At 39.7% G+C, this 18,288-nt stretch overlaps 1 protein-coding gene across 10 annotated transcripts in view; it reads right to left on the reverse strand.

The window, feature by feature from the left end:
* Positions 1 to 18,288, reverse strand: part of RHBDD1 (rhomboid domain containing 1) — a 163,565-nt gene that overhangs the window by 118,840 nt on the left and 26,437 nt on the right. For all 10 annotated transcript variants that reach the window (XR_007718358.1, XM_050752166.1, XM_050752169.1 and 7 more), the window contains exons 2-3: positions 14,710 to 15,232; positions 12,472 to 12,604 (exon numbers count right to left, since the gene is read on the reverse strand). Coding sequence is in view for 9 of the 10 variants with exons in the window: in XM_050752166.1 (XP_050608123.1) it covers positions 12,472 to 12,604; positions 14,710 to 15,142 (566 nt within the window). In the remaining variant the exon portion in view is untranslated. The remainder of the gene's footprint in view (positions 1 to 12,471; positions 12,605 to 14,709; positions 15,233 to 18,288) is intronic.

An 18,288-nucleotide genomic window follows, 5' to 3' on the forward strand; every position in this document is an offset into this window, starting at 1 on the left:
TTTTTGCATTTTTAAAGGGTTTTATTAATAACTTTGTTTATAACTAGACAACTGTTATTAGCATTTCTGGCTCAGGTGAAGTCTAAATCCGTGAGCACACATTTCTGTATATGGACAACTATCTTGAGAGCTGGCACACTCATTAGTAAGCCTCGTGAACAAACAGTACTTGTTCTAACAAAAGACAATAAATTAGCAGAAATCTATGATCATGGCCTGTTCTTCTCATTGCCACCAGAGTCCTGGCAATCTAATTCCCTCTTCCACTGAAGGCAATAAATGATGCTCATCCCACACACATATTTAAATCTAGCTTAAGCAACTAGTAGATGGTTTAAAGCAGCATGTCTCAAAATTTGTGTACTGTGTTCCACATAAAAACTTACTTTAGACTTCACCCGGCACATATACAAACATAGCTGAAATCAGAGGTCCTTGAAATAATACCCTTTCTATATGTAACACTAATATTTCTACATCTGTTTCTTTTTTTGAATGCCAGTTGTGACACACTATATTGATTTCACATCCTAACAAACCCAAAAGTGCTTTTCTTTTTCCACAAGCATCTTTCTTTGCTATATAGCTGAAGTGCTTTATGTGTATTTCACATTTCATCACCCAGTGTATTAAAAAGATGTGGACTAATCTTGGTGTTTAATAAAATTTGGAATTTTACCACTTTGCCAAAGATATTCCTAAAAACTTGTTCTAACACTTGTTCTAACAAGTTCTAACTGTGAGTTAGAACCCACAGTTGAAAACCATTGATATAAAACTCCGTTACTTGATGGGTGATGTTGTTAGGACCCACAGTAGCACAGCAGCTCAGACTCTTTCACTCTCTTCTCTTCACTCTGCTCTCCCTGACTCCTCAACCCTGTCCTTTGCACACTTTTCATTCTACTTTTCCTATATTCATTCAACTCATGGTTGCCATTATCACTTCTACAGAACAAGTCTCCCCAAATCTAGTGGGACCAAAGAAACGTTTTCTTGGACTCACAGATTCTGTGGGTCAGGAATTCAAAAGGAGCACACGGGGTGGTCGGTCTCTGCTCCATGATGTCAGCAGCCTCAGCAGAGAAAACTGGAGGTAAGTTGGGGGCTCTATCAAAGGCCACACACTCACATGTCTGGCTTTGATGCCACTGATGGCTGGGCCTCTTCCTCACAGCCTGGTGACATCAGGAAAGCTGCAGGCTTTTGATATGGGCTCCAGAAACAAGCGTTTCAGCTCACAAGGCAAGAAACTTCTTGTTTCAGAAGCAATGTGATACTTAACACTGGATTCTATTGGTTACAGCAAGACACAAATCCACCCAACTAGCAGACAGGTGAACTGGACTCCACCTCTTAATGGCTGAGTGGGGAAGTGTGAAAAGAACATGGGGGACTGAAGCTATTGTTACAGTTATCTTCTAAATTGCCAGTAGCCATTCTTCTTTATACAAAGAGTTAACAGTTCAAGTCCACAGTTTTTAACTAGCAACTTCAGTGATTATATATAATTTTACATACTCTACTGCTTCCCTCTGCCTCCCATCCCTAACCGCATGAAGCTCCCTTGGAAGCTCCCAGGTTGCAAATAACCATCTTTCCTTTCATACAAGCTAAGCAGTCCTCCCGTGACTAGAGAGGTAGCATCAGAGTTTAAAGCAGCAATTCTCAAAATGTGCTCTATGAATCACGAGAAGCCCTTAAGACCCTTCCAGAGGTTCACAAAGTCAAAACTATTTTCACAGCAACATTAAGACATGATCTGCCCTTTAAAAAAAAAAATTGTTGACATTTACATTAATGGCACAAAAGCAAGGAGACAGCTGCTGATGCCTTAGCATGAGTCAAGTGAATCAAAGCAGTGGCCCCAAACAATACCAATAGTCATTGTACTCGTCACAGACACATATTCATGGTTTTTAGGAATATCTTTGACAAAGTGGTAAAATTCCTAATTTTATTAAACACCAAGATTAGTCCACATCTTTTTCATACACTGTGTGATGAAATGTGAAATACATATAGAGCACTTCAGCTGTATAGCAAAGAAAGATGCTTGTGGAAAAAGAAAAGCACTCATGGGTTTGTTTGAGCTGTGAGATGAACGAGCCATTGTTTTCACGGGCCCTCCCCACTTTCCCCTGCCATATTTACTTAAAAGAAAAACTAATGAACTATGGTTTTAAAAAAACGGAAAATGGCTCACATTTTCTAAAAATCAAAGCAAGACTTTAAGGAAAACAACGAATGAATTTGTTGTCAATGATAAGATCTGAGCATTGAAGTGAAAATTAGAATTTTGGAAAACTTCTATCTGGCACTGTAAGCTTGACAACTTCCCAATACTTAAAGAGTTTTCTGATGAGATCAGTAGTGACATAAACAAATGTGATATTTTGATATTGTATAATTAAGTCAATATTTACAAAGTCTACATCATTTGTAGACTTTTTCCAAATAATCACTATTTCCAAATAATCAATGCATAATACTAGAAAATCATATATTGGGAAAAGATCTATTCAAACTTCAAGACAGATCAACAGATTTTAATGTTACAGAATGTGGTCAGGTTCACTGATATGGTTTCAGGTTCCACCTTGGAACTAACCTTCAAGAAACTACCACATGCCAACTTTTGATGTAGTGCGAAGAGGAATACCCACGATTATCTGAAAAAGCTGCTAAAACAATCCCTCTTACCCTTCCCAAGTACATACCTGTGTGAAGCCAAACTGACACTCAACCAAAATGATATAGTTCTAGGAGTTAACACAGAAGCAAATATGGAAAACAGATTTTTTTTTTTTTTTTTTACTAAGCCAAACATTAAAAGTTTTGCAAAAATATTGTCATTCATCTCATTTTGTTTGAAAACTATCTTAATTTTTCATAAACGTATTTATGTGAACACATATTGTGCTTACTACTGATATTTAAAATGAATTATTGATAAATTATATTATGAATGTTAATGAATTATGATATTAATTTTTTTAATTCTTAGTTTTAATTTCCAATATGGTAAATATTAATAGATACAATCCATATAAACCAAAACTCTTTGGGGTCCTCAACAATTTTCAAGACTCTAAACAGGTTTTATGACCAAAAGTTTGAGAACCACTAGTTCAGAGTATGAATTTAGGGGCCTGATTGCAGAAACTTAAATACTGGCTATCCAATGGACTAGCTGATATTTAAGTAGCTACAATAAGTTAACTTCCTGTGCTTCAGTTTCTTCATCTCTTAAGTGGTAGAAATGATAATCTCTTCTTCACAAAGTAGGTGTAAGAATGATATGAGGTAATAGATGTAAAGAGCTTAAATGGTTTTTGGCATGTAGGAAGTTCCCAACACACCAGTCATTCCTATTACGGTCCATGAACTGTCACTGGGCCTTGGAAACCCCTCTCCTGTGAGGCTGCTCTTTTCAATTCTCTCAGTCACTGCACTAGTTCTAGCCTTCAGTGTCTTCTCTTATCTATGTCAACAGTGTCAATGGACACCTGCCACCAATTCTGCAAATCTTTATACTATTCCTGGCCTCCTGTCCTAAACCACGTATTAATTCATGGCTTTTCCTTCTCAGAAACCAAAGCCGTGTGTGTCCATTCCGACTACAAGCACGGTCTAAATTTATTAACCTGCCATCCAAAGCCCTCTATGATTTAGTCTGTTCTCTATGGTTTTGCTTCTTCCCAACTTGGAGTTTATAAAATGTACCATGAAGAACATTTGCTCTGTAGATTGCTTCATGCTAGTGCTAAAACAAAACAGTGCTATCGTCAAGCAAATTTGGGAAACTAATTGGCAAATCCGATTTCCATCTTGCAGTCTTTTCAGAATCCTTCCCATGTTCATGTGCACTGTGCCTTTGCAGGAACACAGAACATCACATGAGCTGAAGTTTACTGACCAGGAAGCCCTGTTTCAGGATACATCTCAAGGAACTAGTGGTCAACAGAACACATCTGAAGGAACACCACTAGCTTTATGTCCCAGCATTTGTGGATAGATTGCGATTTCATAAATTTGCCATGCTTCCTAGTATTTGTTCTTTTTCTTCCCCTTTCAAAGAGCAGTCTGTCTCATCATCTGCCCTACTATTTCCAAACACTCAATATACATACCCCTCTCCTCTGCAAAGCCTCCTAATTTCTCAAATCAGAGTTACTTTCCTTTTCTGTTCCTCTACTTTTATTGAACTAACATTCCCACCTTCTGTTTTGGTTTGGTGGGTAGTTAGTGTTTCTTCTGCTAAACTGTGAAGTCTCTATGGGTAGGGAAGTAGTGTATTGATTGAGGTCAACATTTAACGAGGATCTCAAAAGCACGGGCACATGAGGGAATAAACATTCTTTTTTACTAAAGATTTAATTCAACATTGTTCAAGATTGCTACCTCCTTACATTTGAGTGACATACCAAGTTCTAAAACAATGAGATATCACTCCACCTTATAATGGAAAGAATAAAGTTAAAATACCTGAGAGAGGTCATAAAACAATCTAGCAAGCCATTTCAAGCCAAACAGCAACCATGAAACAACTGATGCTCTTTAACTTATGTCCATTCAACAACAAATATTTACTAAGTGCCTCGTTTGGGTCAGGCAGATGGTTAAGACACAAAGGTAAATTAGAAACAGTCCCTAAAGAAGCTCATAGCCTAGAAAGAAAGTGAAAAACACAGAAAAATTATGATGGAGGAAGTGCTTATGGTACATAAATCTACAAACACTATAGAAGCAAAGACAAAGAAGTAATTAACACTGCCTGGAGGAATCAGGGAAAGTAGCACACAATAGATACTGTATGATTTGGGTTTTGAATAACCAGGAATTCACAAGGAGAGAATAAAAGGCATGCCAGGGAGAGGGAAGAGAGGCGCGCACACACACAGGCCGAGACACATGTGATTGGCATTTTGAGTTTGAATTTCCACCGCTTCCTATTTTTTGTTTATGCTGTAGTAGGTTGAATAATGGTTCCCCAAAAGACATCTACATCTAACTGATGAATGTAACCATATATGGCAAGGATTTAGCAAGTGTGATTAAGTTAAGGATCTTGAGGTGCAGAGATCATCCGGGATTACCAGGGTGACTCCTAAATGCCATCACACGTGTCCTGATGAGAAAGAGACAGGGATATTTGACACAGATACAAAAGGAGAAGCCCACGTGACCTTGGACACAGAGATGGAGCGATGCAGCCCCAAGCCAAGGAATGCCAGCAGCCACCAGGAGCTGGAAGGAGTAAGGAATAGTTTCTCCCCTACGAACTGCTCTAGAGTCTAGGGGAACTCCACCTGACAACACCAACCGTAGAAGGAATTTGTGTTATTTTAAACCCCCAAGTTTGTGGTACTTTGTTACAGCAACAATAAGAAACTAATAAAGATGCTATCTACTATCTGCCTCTAATAGCATTTCCTGACATCCACAGAGAACACTGGAGTAGCCTCACACTCTTTGTTCCCCCAAGCCTACCTCCTGTAGTCATCCTAGGTAATGTCACTATCCATGCAGATAATCTTCCCGATATGACTTGGCTCTGTGTCCCCACCCAAATCTCGTCTTGAATCATAATCTGAATATACTCCTCATATGTCAAGGGGGGTCCTGGTGGGAGGTGAGTGGAACATGGGTGCAGTTTCCCCCATGCTGTTCTCATGATAGTGAGTTATCAAGAGATCTGGTTGTTTGATAAGTGTCTGGTACTTCCCCTGTGCTCTCTCTCACACCTGCCACCATGTAGGACGACCTTGAATCACCTCCACCTTCTGCCATGATTGTAAGCTTCCTGAGGCCTCTTCCACCAAGGGGAGCTGTGAGTTAATTAAACCTCTTTGGTGTATAAATTATCCAGTCTCAGCTATTCTTTGCAGCAGTGTGAAAACAGACCCACTCAACATCTTAAATTCACAACCCCTTGAACACCTCCTTGACTCCCACAACCTTTTCTTCTCCCATGTCTCAATTTCATACCACCATAGACATGCTCAGGGCCATGTCACCAGCAAAACCAACTCCAGCATCCTCTCCTCTGACTACCAGTTCCTATTCTCACAGCTTTCTCAGTTTTCAAACTTGACAAAACCTCCTATCTCTTAATTCCTCCATTATCCTGCAATCTACAAGGCTCTTCAGCTCCATGACTTTCCCGTCCCCAGAGTCGTCACTGCACCAACCCCCTCTCAACAGAAACATGCAGATTTGCCAAGAAGCTCATGAGGCATCAGGTCCCTCACTTGCCTGGCCTCCTTCAGGGCTATGGGAGGGGTCCCAGCAACATGTTCACATGGTCATATTTCTTTTATACTTGTGAAAGTGAGATATCTTAACCACAACCTACTAAAACTGCTGTCTCTTTCCACTCTACCTCCCCCTCTGTCACACTTCCTCCCATATCAGTTGTCACTGGAGTAGCCCCAGGCATTTTTGGGATTCAGCTAAAGGGACGTTGAGTTGAGGATACATTTGGTTTGGGTTCAGCATGGTAAATTTATGTGGTTTGTGGTCATTTCTGTGCATAGCTGAGTCACTGCCAGTCTTTACAGTGCAACAATGGCTTCCAGAAATACTCTTAATGCCCACTGTGCATTTGTAACCCAGATGATAACAGGAGATGCAAGAGCAGTGGTCCGAGAGCACTCTCAAGTGTCCTATGGCAGCCGGCACTTGCAGTAAAGTCATCATGCTGGAATCAGGACCCAGTGTCTGGAAAAATCTTCTAATCACCAAGCACGTAAAACTGTAAGAAGAGGATTCACTTCTCATTCACATAGTCAAAACTGAAACTAGAGGCTCTCCCACATCAGGAACATCTATGATAATGCAGTATATGCAATTATAAATGTACCATGTTCCTTTCCTTTTTGGAGAATCCTGCAAACTAACTTTATCAGAATTCCTAGGTTTATAATTCTCAAACAAAATTATAGGCAAATCACATCAAAAAGTATAAACAAATAACCAGCAGGACTTTGGCTTTCTGACAATTAATGAAGAGGAATGCATCACAAGAACATTAATAAAGTACTTAAATTACTTGCTGATTTAAGAACAAAGTACATCAATGAAGAAAACTAAAACCTGCACTTTGCCACTAAAGGTCAATGACAACATTCAATTCAATTCAAAAAACATTTGATATTGATAACTTCACACACACACAAAAAAACTTGAAAAGTACTGAAATTTTACAGCTTGATTGTAAAAAGAACCTTGATAGAGGCTTTCCAAAGTTGGACAGTGATTCTAAAAATTTACATGATGAGCTATGAAGAAAGCTCTTCTAAACTTTTAATAATAGAAACTTAATTTTGAGCCACCATGATGTTCTCTCTACGGAAATACTATTGCCAGATTATTTTCATATGAAAAAAGAGATCAAAAAGCATGCAGCAAAACCTGTGGGGGAAAATATTACAGAGATGTGTCAGGGAATTAATATTATATTATTTTTATGGATTTCATGTTTATAATATTTGTCAGCTCTTAAAATTTATGAACTGTCTTTCCCTCTCTCATTTAAAATTTTTACTTTTTTGTGCAGTTTTGTACTTTTTTCCTAAGGAGAACCCACAAAACCAAACAAGCTTGAAGTCTGTAAAACTAAGATCAGCCTTTGACAAACATTCATCTTCCTCAATTCCTTGTCTTGGGGTCTTAACCCCCAACTCTGGATTAATCTCATCAAACAAGTGTAAAAAGAATAACCAATGAGAAAGTCATCCTTTATAACTCTCCCTAAAATAAACAATCCAGACAAGGATAACCACTGATCTATACAAAAACCATAAGACAAAAAGTTACTGGAAACAAGTTATCTGCATGGTGTCCAAGTGTCACCTCATATAGTACTTGCTAATTCCAAAGGGATAAAGGTGCCCTTATAATGGAGACTATCTTAACCAAGTAATTAAACTTATAATTCCTAACAGAGGAGCCACCTAGCATGTATGTCCTTCCTGATGTAATGCAACATGTATCATCCCTATGGAGTATTATTGCCAAAAAAGAGCCAGTTTAATCTGAATCTAATTAAGCCTTTAGACCTAACTTTCAGTTTCCAGAAAAGCAAGGGATAGAGGGACAAGTTAAACAAGCCCCAAAGGAAACAAGGAGATAAGTCTAGAGTATGGGATATTCTAGAAAACAAGAGATCTGATATCTTTAAAATGTCAATTTCATGGAAAAGTAAAAAGGTGGGAAGACCGTCTTAGAATACAAGAATAAATAAATATAATAATCAAAGGTAATATGTGAATTTTGGATCCTGGTTCTCCTTGGGCCACAACAACAGTTATTAAAGATATTTTGAACACTAGGAGAATCTGAACATGAACCAATTACTAAACAACATTAAAGAATTACTGTTAATTTTCCTTTGCATGACAACAGTAATGTGGTTTTGTAAAATTATAGTTTTATGTTTAAGAGATGCCTGCTAAAGTTTTTAGGGGTGAAGTTACTATGTTTACAACTTACTGTCAAATGGTGCATCAACTTTTCTTTATGTTTGAAAATTTATAAATTTATAAATATTTTTGAAAATAAAAAATTGAAACAAGTAGAAAAATAAATTGAAAATAAAATTTAAATTGAAAAGTAAATTGAAAATCTGTATAATAAAAAATGGAAACAAGTAAAAAAATATATATATATTTATCTCATTTGATCAATTTAGCCAAAGAGTTTTTAGTTGGGTCAAAGTAATTTTATTCTTGTCAAATATTAGCAATGAAACAGTATCTAAAGCCTAGGGGGTAATGCTTTCAGCTGCCATGTTTTACCAAATACAGTGGATCCTTGAACAACATGGGTGTGAACTATGCAGGTCCACTTACATGAGGATTTTCTTCCACCTCTGCTACCCATGAGACAATAAGACCAACTCCTTCTGCTCTTCCTCCTCCTCCTCAAGATGAAGGTAATGAGGATAAAGACCTTTATAATGATCTACTTCCACTTAACAAATAGTGCATACATTTTCTCTTCCTTATGATGATCTAAAAAACATTTGATTTTCTCTAGCTTACTGTAACAATACAGTGCATAATACATATAACATACAAAATGTGTGTGTATGTTATCAGTAAAGCCTTACCAGTTTTTGGGTAGGTTGACTTAACCAGTCAACAGTAGGTTATTGATAGTTAAGTCTTTGGAGTGTCCAAAATTATACATGAATTTTCAACTACATGGGGGCTCAGCATTCCTAACCCCCAACTTGTTCAGGGGTCAACTGTAATACCCCAGGGTCCAAATGCAGCCAAGGCTTGCTTATTTAGTGTTTAAGAGTGGCTTATGGGCATTTTTAGACTACTGTCATTAAGGATGAAAAAAGTCAGGTAGGAGCAAAGGGAAGTAGGGAGTGGAAGTCAAACAAACAAAATTAAATAACAGCTGATTTATTAATTTTAGAAAGAAATTAGGTATGATTCTATTTAGGAACAGTGTACACATCCAGAGATTTACTTCGTAATAAAAGGGGTGAGTACTTATTGTTTACAAAGAGGTCATTCACATATGACTCCGTAAAACTGACTTATTAAACAGAGAAGGTAAGTAATATCCCATTTCACAGGTGAGGAAAATGAGGCTCGGAAAGGATATGTACCTTGCCCGAGATCCCACAGCCAGTATGTGAGCCTGGCCCCCTCACATTCAACCGCTCTCCTCTAGCACAGTTGCTGAGCGGCTCTTTTACTCTGGGTGATGTTCATGATTCTCCACTTCGGTTTTCTGTCTAGATGGCCTAAGTCTCAGGTGAGAACACACAGAGGTCCACAATCTGGCTAGAAGGTAAAACCAGGCAACATATCCCCCTTCCTTCCATCAACAGAATCTTGGGGGTAGGAGGGGGGAAGGGACAGGAGCCCAGTCTAGGAAGGAGGCACCAGAGGTGGACTGCACACCTCCCTCCTTGGACGCCTCTTCAGACACTATCACCTATCAGGGTCCCATGAAGGAAAATGGAAAAGCCACGTGTGAAGCAGAGCAACCTCTGAAGTAAGTACACACAGAGACTGTGAGAAGCAAAAGCACCACGTGAATGAGTGAGATTGCTTCACTCTGGCATCAAGTCCACAGCCCTCATACTCCTCACAATGCCTATTTGGAGTGGCTTTCCTTCATAAAACTCTAACTGTAACCACGGAAATTACTAATTCCGTGGCTTTCATAAAACACAGAGGTCCACCAAATGTTTGCTTTGGCAGATTTTGTTTTCCTCCGAAAGGGCAGCCCATACAGTCCTGCAATAAAGCAAGCTTTGTTGTAAAGATTTACAGTGTTTTCCCAATGAAAATTCTAATTGACAACCATCAGGCAAATAACAATGCATTGCAAAGAGAGCTCCAGTTTCACCCATTCTTCCAAGATCTGTCTCAAAGAAGCATTCACTGCTTAGGTTTCCTGGACCGGTGTTTAGTGTAGTCTTTATTTGGATACATGCATAAGTAGATGCTTGTATATTAGAAGTTTATCATTCAAAGCAGTCAAATCTTAAAAATCAAAAGACTTCAAGTTCAAAGACAGGAAATTTCATTTACTTCCCAAGCTCAGAATTACCGGTCCCTCCACACAGAATATGCATATGACATAAAAACGCAACCATGCCTTTTCCATGTAAGTTGGGGGGAACCCTAAAAAGTGAAATGCATAAAAAGCTCTTCAGAAATAGTTGCATAAGAATATCAAATGCACTGTTATTCAATGGATTCATCACAGGATAAAAGTTCAAATAGCAGAGGGAGTGATTTTCATATGAATGCTGGGTGTTGCCAGTCACATACAAGAGCCTATCATTGACACAGAGAACCAAGTCACATCAAGCAAGTCAGAGGAGCAGTGAGTGACAAGGTATAGAGAGGGCTGTTCAGATAAGGGACAGACATTACTGGATGCTTTTTCAAAGAAAACTTTGAAGATTTTGTTAGACTTTCTTCGTGAAACTGTCAAAAGTAGCAATACAATTGTAAATGAGTAGTACTCAGGGACCACATCACTGCCATTTATAGGCCAGTTGCCAGGGGCTGCCCGTGATGGGAAATTAGCATTAAAGAAGGACCCGGAGTTACGGGCTGACACACAGCCCAATGAGAATACTCTCGAATAAGGTAAGACACTCAGTACCGTCACACAAATCAAAACCAAAATAAAAACTGTCTGTAAAGAACAGTAGCAAACAGAAATCTTCCTTCTTTCTGAACCTTCCTGAATCTCACCCTTCGCCAATATCCAGTCCCACAGTAAAAACAAATATCATGTATTTCCAGTTGCACAAGACAGATTAAGGAAAGTGAAGCTGGTGGAAGAGGTGGACAAATAACACAACTTATCCTCCTTTTCCTAAACAAAAAGCAGAGAAAGGAACCAAAGGAAGAAAGTGCAGCATGAATAGGCAAGAGCCCCAGACAGGAGTCAGGGGGCCTGAATCCTCATGAGGCTGGTGTCTACCACAAACTGTTTGTTGACAAGTCTCTTAACCTTCCGAATTTCCAAGTCCTTCTCTGTAAGGGAAAAAATTCATCTAGAGATCAGCAGTTCTGAAATTGCACTTCCTGGAGCTTTAGAGTTTTGTGGAGGTGCCTCCTCTGAGGAAGCCACAGCAACATGGGAGTACAGTGAAAGGGGCCCCATGCCACCTCTCAACCCAAAAGACTTCAGAGCTGATCCATTTCACATTTTGAGTGTCAAGTAAAGCCTTTTGTTTAAAAAGTTCTATTACCAAGACAATTGACAGCTAAAATGGCTTAAAAGCATTAGATCTGCCGGGCGCGGTGGCTCATGCCTATAATCTCAGCACTTTGGGAGGCCAAGGTGGGCGGATCACAAGGTCAAGAGATGGAGACCATCCTGGCCAACATGGTGAAACCCCGTCTCTACTAAAAATACAAAAATTAACTGGGCGTGGTGGTGGGAGCCTGTAATCCCAGCTACTTGGGAGGCTGAGGCGGGAGAATTGCTTGAACCGGGGAGGTGGAGGTTGCAGTGAGCTGAGATCACGCCACTGCACACCAACCTGGGTAACAGAGTGAGACTCCATCTCAGAAACAGACAGACCAAAAAAAAAGCATTAGATCAACATATCTTATAGCTTTTAAATCTTTATAGTTATATGGTTTCTATGTGCTTCTTTGGAATATTGCTTTCAGAATTAACCAGCTGATTGGCCGGTTAATATTGATCCTCAAATCTGTATAACAGTTTCTCCTAGTCAAAAAACGAGGAATCTGCAACTCAGTTAGGACAAGTAACCTACAATTATACAGCTCAATAGTTAACAAGATTTAAACCCAGAAATGTCTGGCATTAAAACCATCAAGCTTGACTCTGTCCTAACAGATAAAGAATAAACCTCACTGTGGAAAACAAGTGGTTTCCTTGTTGTTATTGCAATTTTTTTTCTCCATGGAACATCAGGTTCTTCAACTGTATTCCCTAAAAGAAAACACTTACCCTGGTGAGAATAAATGAATAGCCACAAGTTCGACCCAACAAGCAAATCTGTTCGGTACAGGAAAGCCCAAAATGTTGACAAAGCCTCCAGGGCAATAATGGTTGTTAAGAACTTTCAAAGCAAACAAAACTCCTAAAAGAGAATGAAGAACATGCAAATATTAACAATCCCAAAGTAGGAGTATCAACATTTACAAAGAAAGCCAATTAAAAGTGAAAATGATTATTCGATTACATCCAACTTTTTGCTTTAAAACATACCCTATTCCTTAAAATCCTGCATTCGGTAAAAAGACAACGTTAAAGGCAGTCACGCCTTTGATGTTTCTAAATATAGAAGTTCATATTGGTGTTCAGTATGCTACTAAATACATAATACCTAACATGTGAATAAAATACTATCATTGGTATTAAATGCCAGTGAACTGTACACTATAAAATAGTGTACACTATAAAATAAAATAGTTATGCTATATAATTTTAACTCAATAAAAATACCAGTAATTTGTATTTTTCTAACCTCTATGGAAAAACATGTTGAAGGCAGGGCATATATTCTTTCTTCTCCCACAATTAGATGCATAAGGACACATCTTGGAAGGAAAGGGGAAGGATGTCAGGAAAAGCAGAAGGAAGGATTAGATTAGATTTCCTTGTTTCAGGACTTTTCTCTCTTCCCCTTCACATTCTAATATTTAGAACACCTAATTTAAATCCTGCTGGAAATTTTGGTCCCATGAAATATCTGTAAAAAGGAACTAGTGACGAAGAAGGTGAGAGACAATGCATCATACAGCTAATACGCAGACTGGGTTCAAATCCCAGCTCCATCGCTTCCTAGCTGAGTAACCTTGTGCTAGTGACTTCACTTCTCTGGGTCTTGGCTTCCTCATCTATAAAATCAGGACAATCCCCCAACAGTCCACAGGTGGTCAGAAAAAAAAAAATTAAAAATAAAAAAAGTAAAATAAAATCAAGGCCGGGCACAGTGGCTCACGTCTGTAATCCCAGCACTTCGGGAGGCCAAGGTGGGTGGATCACAAGGTCAAGAGATACAGACCATCCTGGCCAGCATGGTGAAACCCCGCCTCTACTAAAAATACAAAAATTTGCTGGGCATGGTGACACGTGCCTTGTAGTCCCACCTACTCGGGAGGCTGAGGCAGGAGAATCGCTTGAACCTGGGAGGCGGAGGTTGCTGTGAGCCGAGATCACGCCACTGCCCTCCAGCCTGGCACCAGAGCGAGACTCCGTCTCAAAAAAATTAAAAAATAATAAAATAAAATCAAGACAATCCCATCTCCACATGGATCTGCTGTATAAATTAAATTGGTTAGGTTATGCAGAGTGACTATCATGGCTCCTAAAACAGGGCCAGCATGCCATACCAGGGTGTAGTGCATTTATTAACAAAGTCATCCGGAGGCATATGCAGGACAGTTCTCCAGGTGGACTTGGACCTATGTAGTTCTCCCCCTCCTTTCTCGCTTGTCGTTCTCAAGAATAACTGTGGAAATGTGCTGGAAATTCAACACCCTGAGATAAAAGGGGGTTGGCTGAAACAGCCTAATCCACTCCCTAAATAGGATGTCTTTCAAAGCTTTGCCTAGTGATTCATGTGATTCCCAGGTTTGTACCTGGCTGCCTCTTCGGGGTTCCTTATCTGCATGAAAGGAGCACACACAGTCAAGACTCCAACAGCCCTGGGCAGCTTTTTGAGCCTTGAAGGACGGGCTCACAATGAATCCTAGGCTCCTGTTGTCCCTTGCTGCTTAACTGTCAATACTAAATCTGCCTCATGTAACTTGTTGCAGATGAGTGTGCTCTGTCTCACCAGGTGCAGACAAGTTGGTAATCAGAGACAGCACATTGAGCCTACTTCACAAGCACAGTCATCTTTTTTGAGACCTCCCTATTACAGATACATCTGTGGGTCTTTCTGTGACCCTACCATATGGAGCTGGTGCATATTTCCAATACTATGTCTTCTACAAACCACCTCCCAGCAGGTCCTAGTGCAGACTGTCTAAGAGTGGATGATGCAGCATAATGTTAAATGGCAAAAACTAGTCCTTGCATGCTCCAGCCTCCTCTTCAAGATGCAAAGCATCAGCAGCCATTAACCACTTAGAATTTGGTTCCTCTCACCAACTAGGGACCCACACTTCATAAAATGACAGCAGCCACACCTCCTTTGCTTCCTTTATGCATGCAACCTCAAAATTTTGTCTCCCTTACCTGAGAAACCTACAGCACAGCTCCTTTTGAAGTCAGGTTCATCCATAAATTCGGCAACAGCAAATTGCAAGAGCAGGTATACTACTCCAGTAAGTATAGAAAATGTGGTGATAACCAAGGCAAACCATCTACTTCCCAGTCTTCTTTCTAGATGTATTCCTTTCCAGAGCATGGATGCCATATTGAAATACAAATGCCAATCATTAGCATGGTGAAGGGGAGAGAGCAGTAAACGCTGCCAGTCTTTTTGCTGGCAACACTTCTCCACACTAAGGCAGGAGCTGTACAGTGGCTTCTGAGGGTTCAAGAAGAACCAGATGTTGAGGGCCAAAGTTGCTAGGGTGACAGGTGGAATATTGTTGATCCCAACATTGAAGATTTGAGAAAGGAGTAGAATAAGCCCAGTATTTATCCCTCTTGATCTCCGTTGCATGGCCAGATATCAGGGAAATAGCTCAGCAATGGGAAGACGTGATCAGGTAGTCAGTTTTAGGTATCTAGGGAGATATATAGACAGCTGAACCTAAAACACAAAATGCATGTGAAAAACAATCAATTAAGAATCAGTGCACAATAAGACATACTCACTTCAAGACAAACTCCCTTAAGGTAAATGCTACTACTCATTCTAACAGAAATATTTACGTTCAACATCTTCTAGAGTAATATCTAGGATGCTGACTGACACCCTTCCTTCATTTTACATTCTAGAATAGAAATTTTATCCCAAATCCCAATGAATCAGCTAATGGACAGTTTTCTCTGACAAACACGTCACGAAATTAACTTGACTTCCTTATAAACAAACATGTAACCTCATGAAAAACCTACAAAGATAGTGTGCAAGCATTAAATGATTTCTACTCAGAATCCTAGCCAGGATTCTTTACCCCCTCCATTTTTTTCAAAGAAATATTTGATTTTGATATGTTAGAATGAGTTTGCTCCAAAGTTTTTAAACATCAACAAGCAAGTTTGAAGACACAAGCATATATTATCTTGAATCCCAATTTCCATGCTGCCAGATACCAATGGTCTGACATCTACTTTCACAACAACTTCAGCTTTTCGTTACCTCCTCTACAAGCCAAATCCTGGGTTGATACACAGTCCTTGGTTTTAAGAGGCTCACTTTCCACCGAGAAATAAACCAACAGCGGCCACATGATGTTCTAACTGCAGTGAGAGAGGGAACCCAGAGCACAGGCACAAACGCAGCCTGAGGTGGTCATCTAACTATGAGAACTATGAGATCTAACATTAACCCCAAATCAAGGGTGATATTGTTGATCCCAACAATATGATTTGGGGTTAATGACAATGAGAAGTTCCATGGCTTACTAGCCTGCTTCTCCACCCCGCTGGACCTGGGCTGGCATTGTGACATGCTTTGGCTAACAGAATGTGGAGGAAGGGATACTACATGAGCTCCCAGCCTACACCTCAAGATGATTTATAGGCTTCTCTCTTGAAACCCTCTCAAGCAACCATGTGAACTTTAGGCCAGTGTGCTGAGTAATGAAAGAAAGGTACAGACTGCAGTCACCCTGAAGGTCCTTGCCACTGGTCAGCTACTTCTCCAGAGGTGAAGCTGTCTAGCTGACCACAGGTATACAAGTGAGTCCAGTTGAGCCCAGCCTAATTTGCTGACCCACAAAACAGTAAGCTAAATAAATGGTACTGGTTTACTTCACTGAGCTTTGGAGTGGTTTGTTATGCAACATTACAACTAATACAGAAGGTATTGCCTTTGGGGAGTGCTATGGTTTAGGTGTTTGTCCCTCCAAAACCTCATGTTGAATGAATGAACGAATGAATGTATTTATTTGTTTAGAGCCCGAATCTCACTCTGTAGTCCAGGCTGAAGTGCAATGGCATGATCTTGGCTCACTGCAACCTCCACCTCCTGGGTTCAAATGATTCTTATGCCTTAGCCTCCTGAGTAGCTGGGATTCCACGCAGGTGCCACCATGCCCAGCTATTTTTAGTAGAGACTGCGTGTCACCATGTTGGTCAAGCTGGTCTTGAGCTCCTGACCTCAGGTGATATGTCTGCCTCAGCCTCCCAAAGTGCTGGGATTATAGGCAGGAGCCACTACCCGGCCTCATGTTGAAATCCGATCCCCAGTATTGGAGTAGAACCTAATGGGAGGTGTTTGGGTCATGGGGGAGTATCCCTCAAGAAAAGATGAATGCCCTCCCTGGGGTCAGGGGGTGAGTGAGTTCTCACTCTTATTAGTTCCTGCCAGCGCTGATTGTTAAAAGAGACTGGCACCTTCCCACTCCCTTGCTTCCTCTCTCACCACATGATCTCTGCACATGCTAGCTCCCCTTCACCTTTCACCACAAACGGAAGTGGCCTGAGGCCCCCACCAGATGCTCAATCTTGAACTTTAAGCCAGAAGAACTGTGAGCGAAATAGACCTCTTTTCTTTATAGATTACTCAGACTCAGGTATTTATAGCAACCCTAAACGGACTAAGACAGGGAGAAATTGGTTTATGCTCATGGGAAGAAGCTAGTAAGGGAAGAGGTGCAGGCAGAGACACAGATAAATAAAAAGGATGAAGTGCTTGGAGGCAAGAGCCTTTTCCTCTTAACAGAAAGAAAAGAAAAATAGGTGTAGCTATGGATATTAAATAGATTAGGTGCAAAATGTTGAAAAAGTTCTCATCTAATGGTTTCTGTTTTCTCTATGGAGATTAATTGGCCCCCAACCAAACAGGTAACTCACTCTTACACCCTAAGGACTCTAACTGCACACTGGACAATGCATGAGTATTAAAAAAAAAAAAAAAGGCAGGATTCTCCTATCTTCCAGCTCTGTGACTTGGGGCAAATCATTTAAACTTTCTGAACTTCAACTTCTTCACTTTAAGAATCATAAAACCTCCTTCCCAGGATTACTGTAACATGCTTGGAACAAAAGAGCTGCAGAATAAACAGTAGCTACTACTTTCATTTCTATAAAGTAAACTTACTTATGTAAGAATTAATTCCTTTGCAAATGGTAACATCCTAAAAAGACTCAAATGTGTGTGTGCATACACACACACACACACACATACAATTAGCCATATACCTACACAGGCATGCACACACACATTACTGGCACAACCCCATGTATTAGCACAACCCAAGTTTCTATATTGTTATTATTGTAGCTCTGTAGCATTCTTATGAACTAGAGAATTTAATGAAATTTAAACTGAAATGCTTCCAAATAACTCTGGATAAATGACCTATATTTTTCACATTAGAACTCAAGTCAATTTTCAAATCTTTTCCTACTGTGACTTTTTTGTAATTCTCCTAAATTTATCAACATGTGTGTACACGTGTGCACACATACACATAAATATGTATATTATATATATCAAACATTATTACCTTTAATAGGAACAATAAAAAAACTGGCCTTGATTATTGATCAGTAAATAATCAGCTTACAAGAAATCACAAAATAAACCCTTCAATATCATTGCCAAGAGTGTCTTATGATGCTGGGCTTTATGTAGCAGAAAATCAAAACTACATCTTTGCTCAAGAAAAACTTGCCCCTCAATTACAATCACTAGTA

Source organism: Macaca thibetana, chromosome 12, assembly GCF_024542745.1.
Source record: "Macaca thibetana thibetana isolate TM-01 chromosome 12, ASM2454274v1, whole genome shotgun sequence".
NCBI lineage: Eukaryota > Metazoa > Chordata > Mammalia > Primates > Cercopithecidae > Macaca > Macaca thibetana.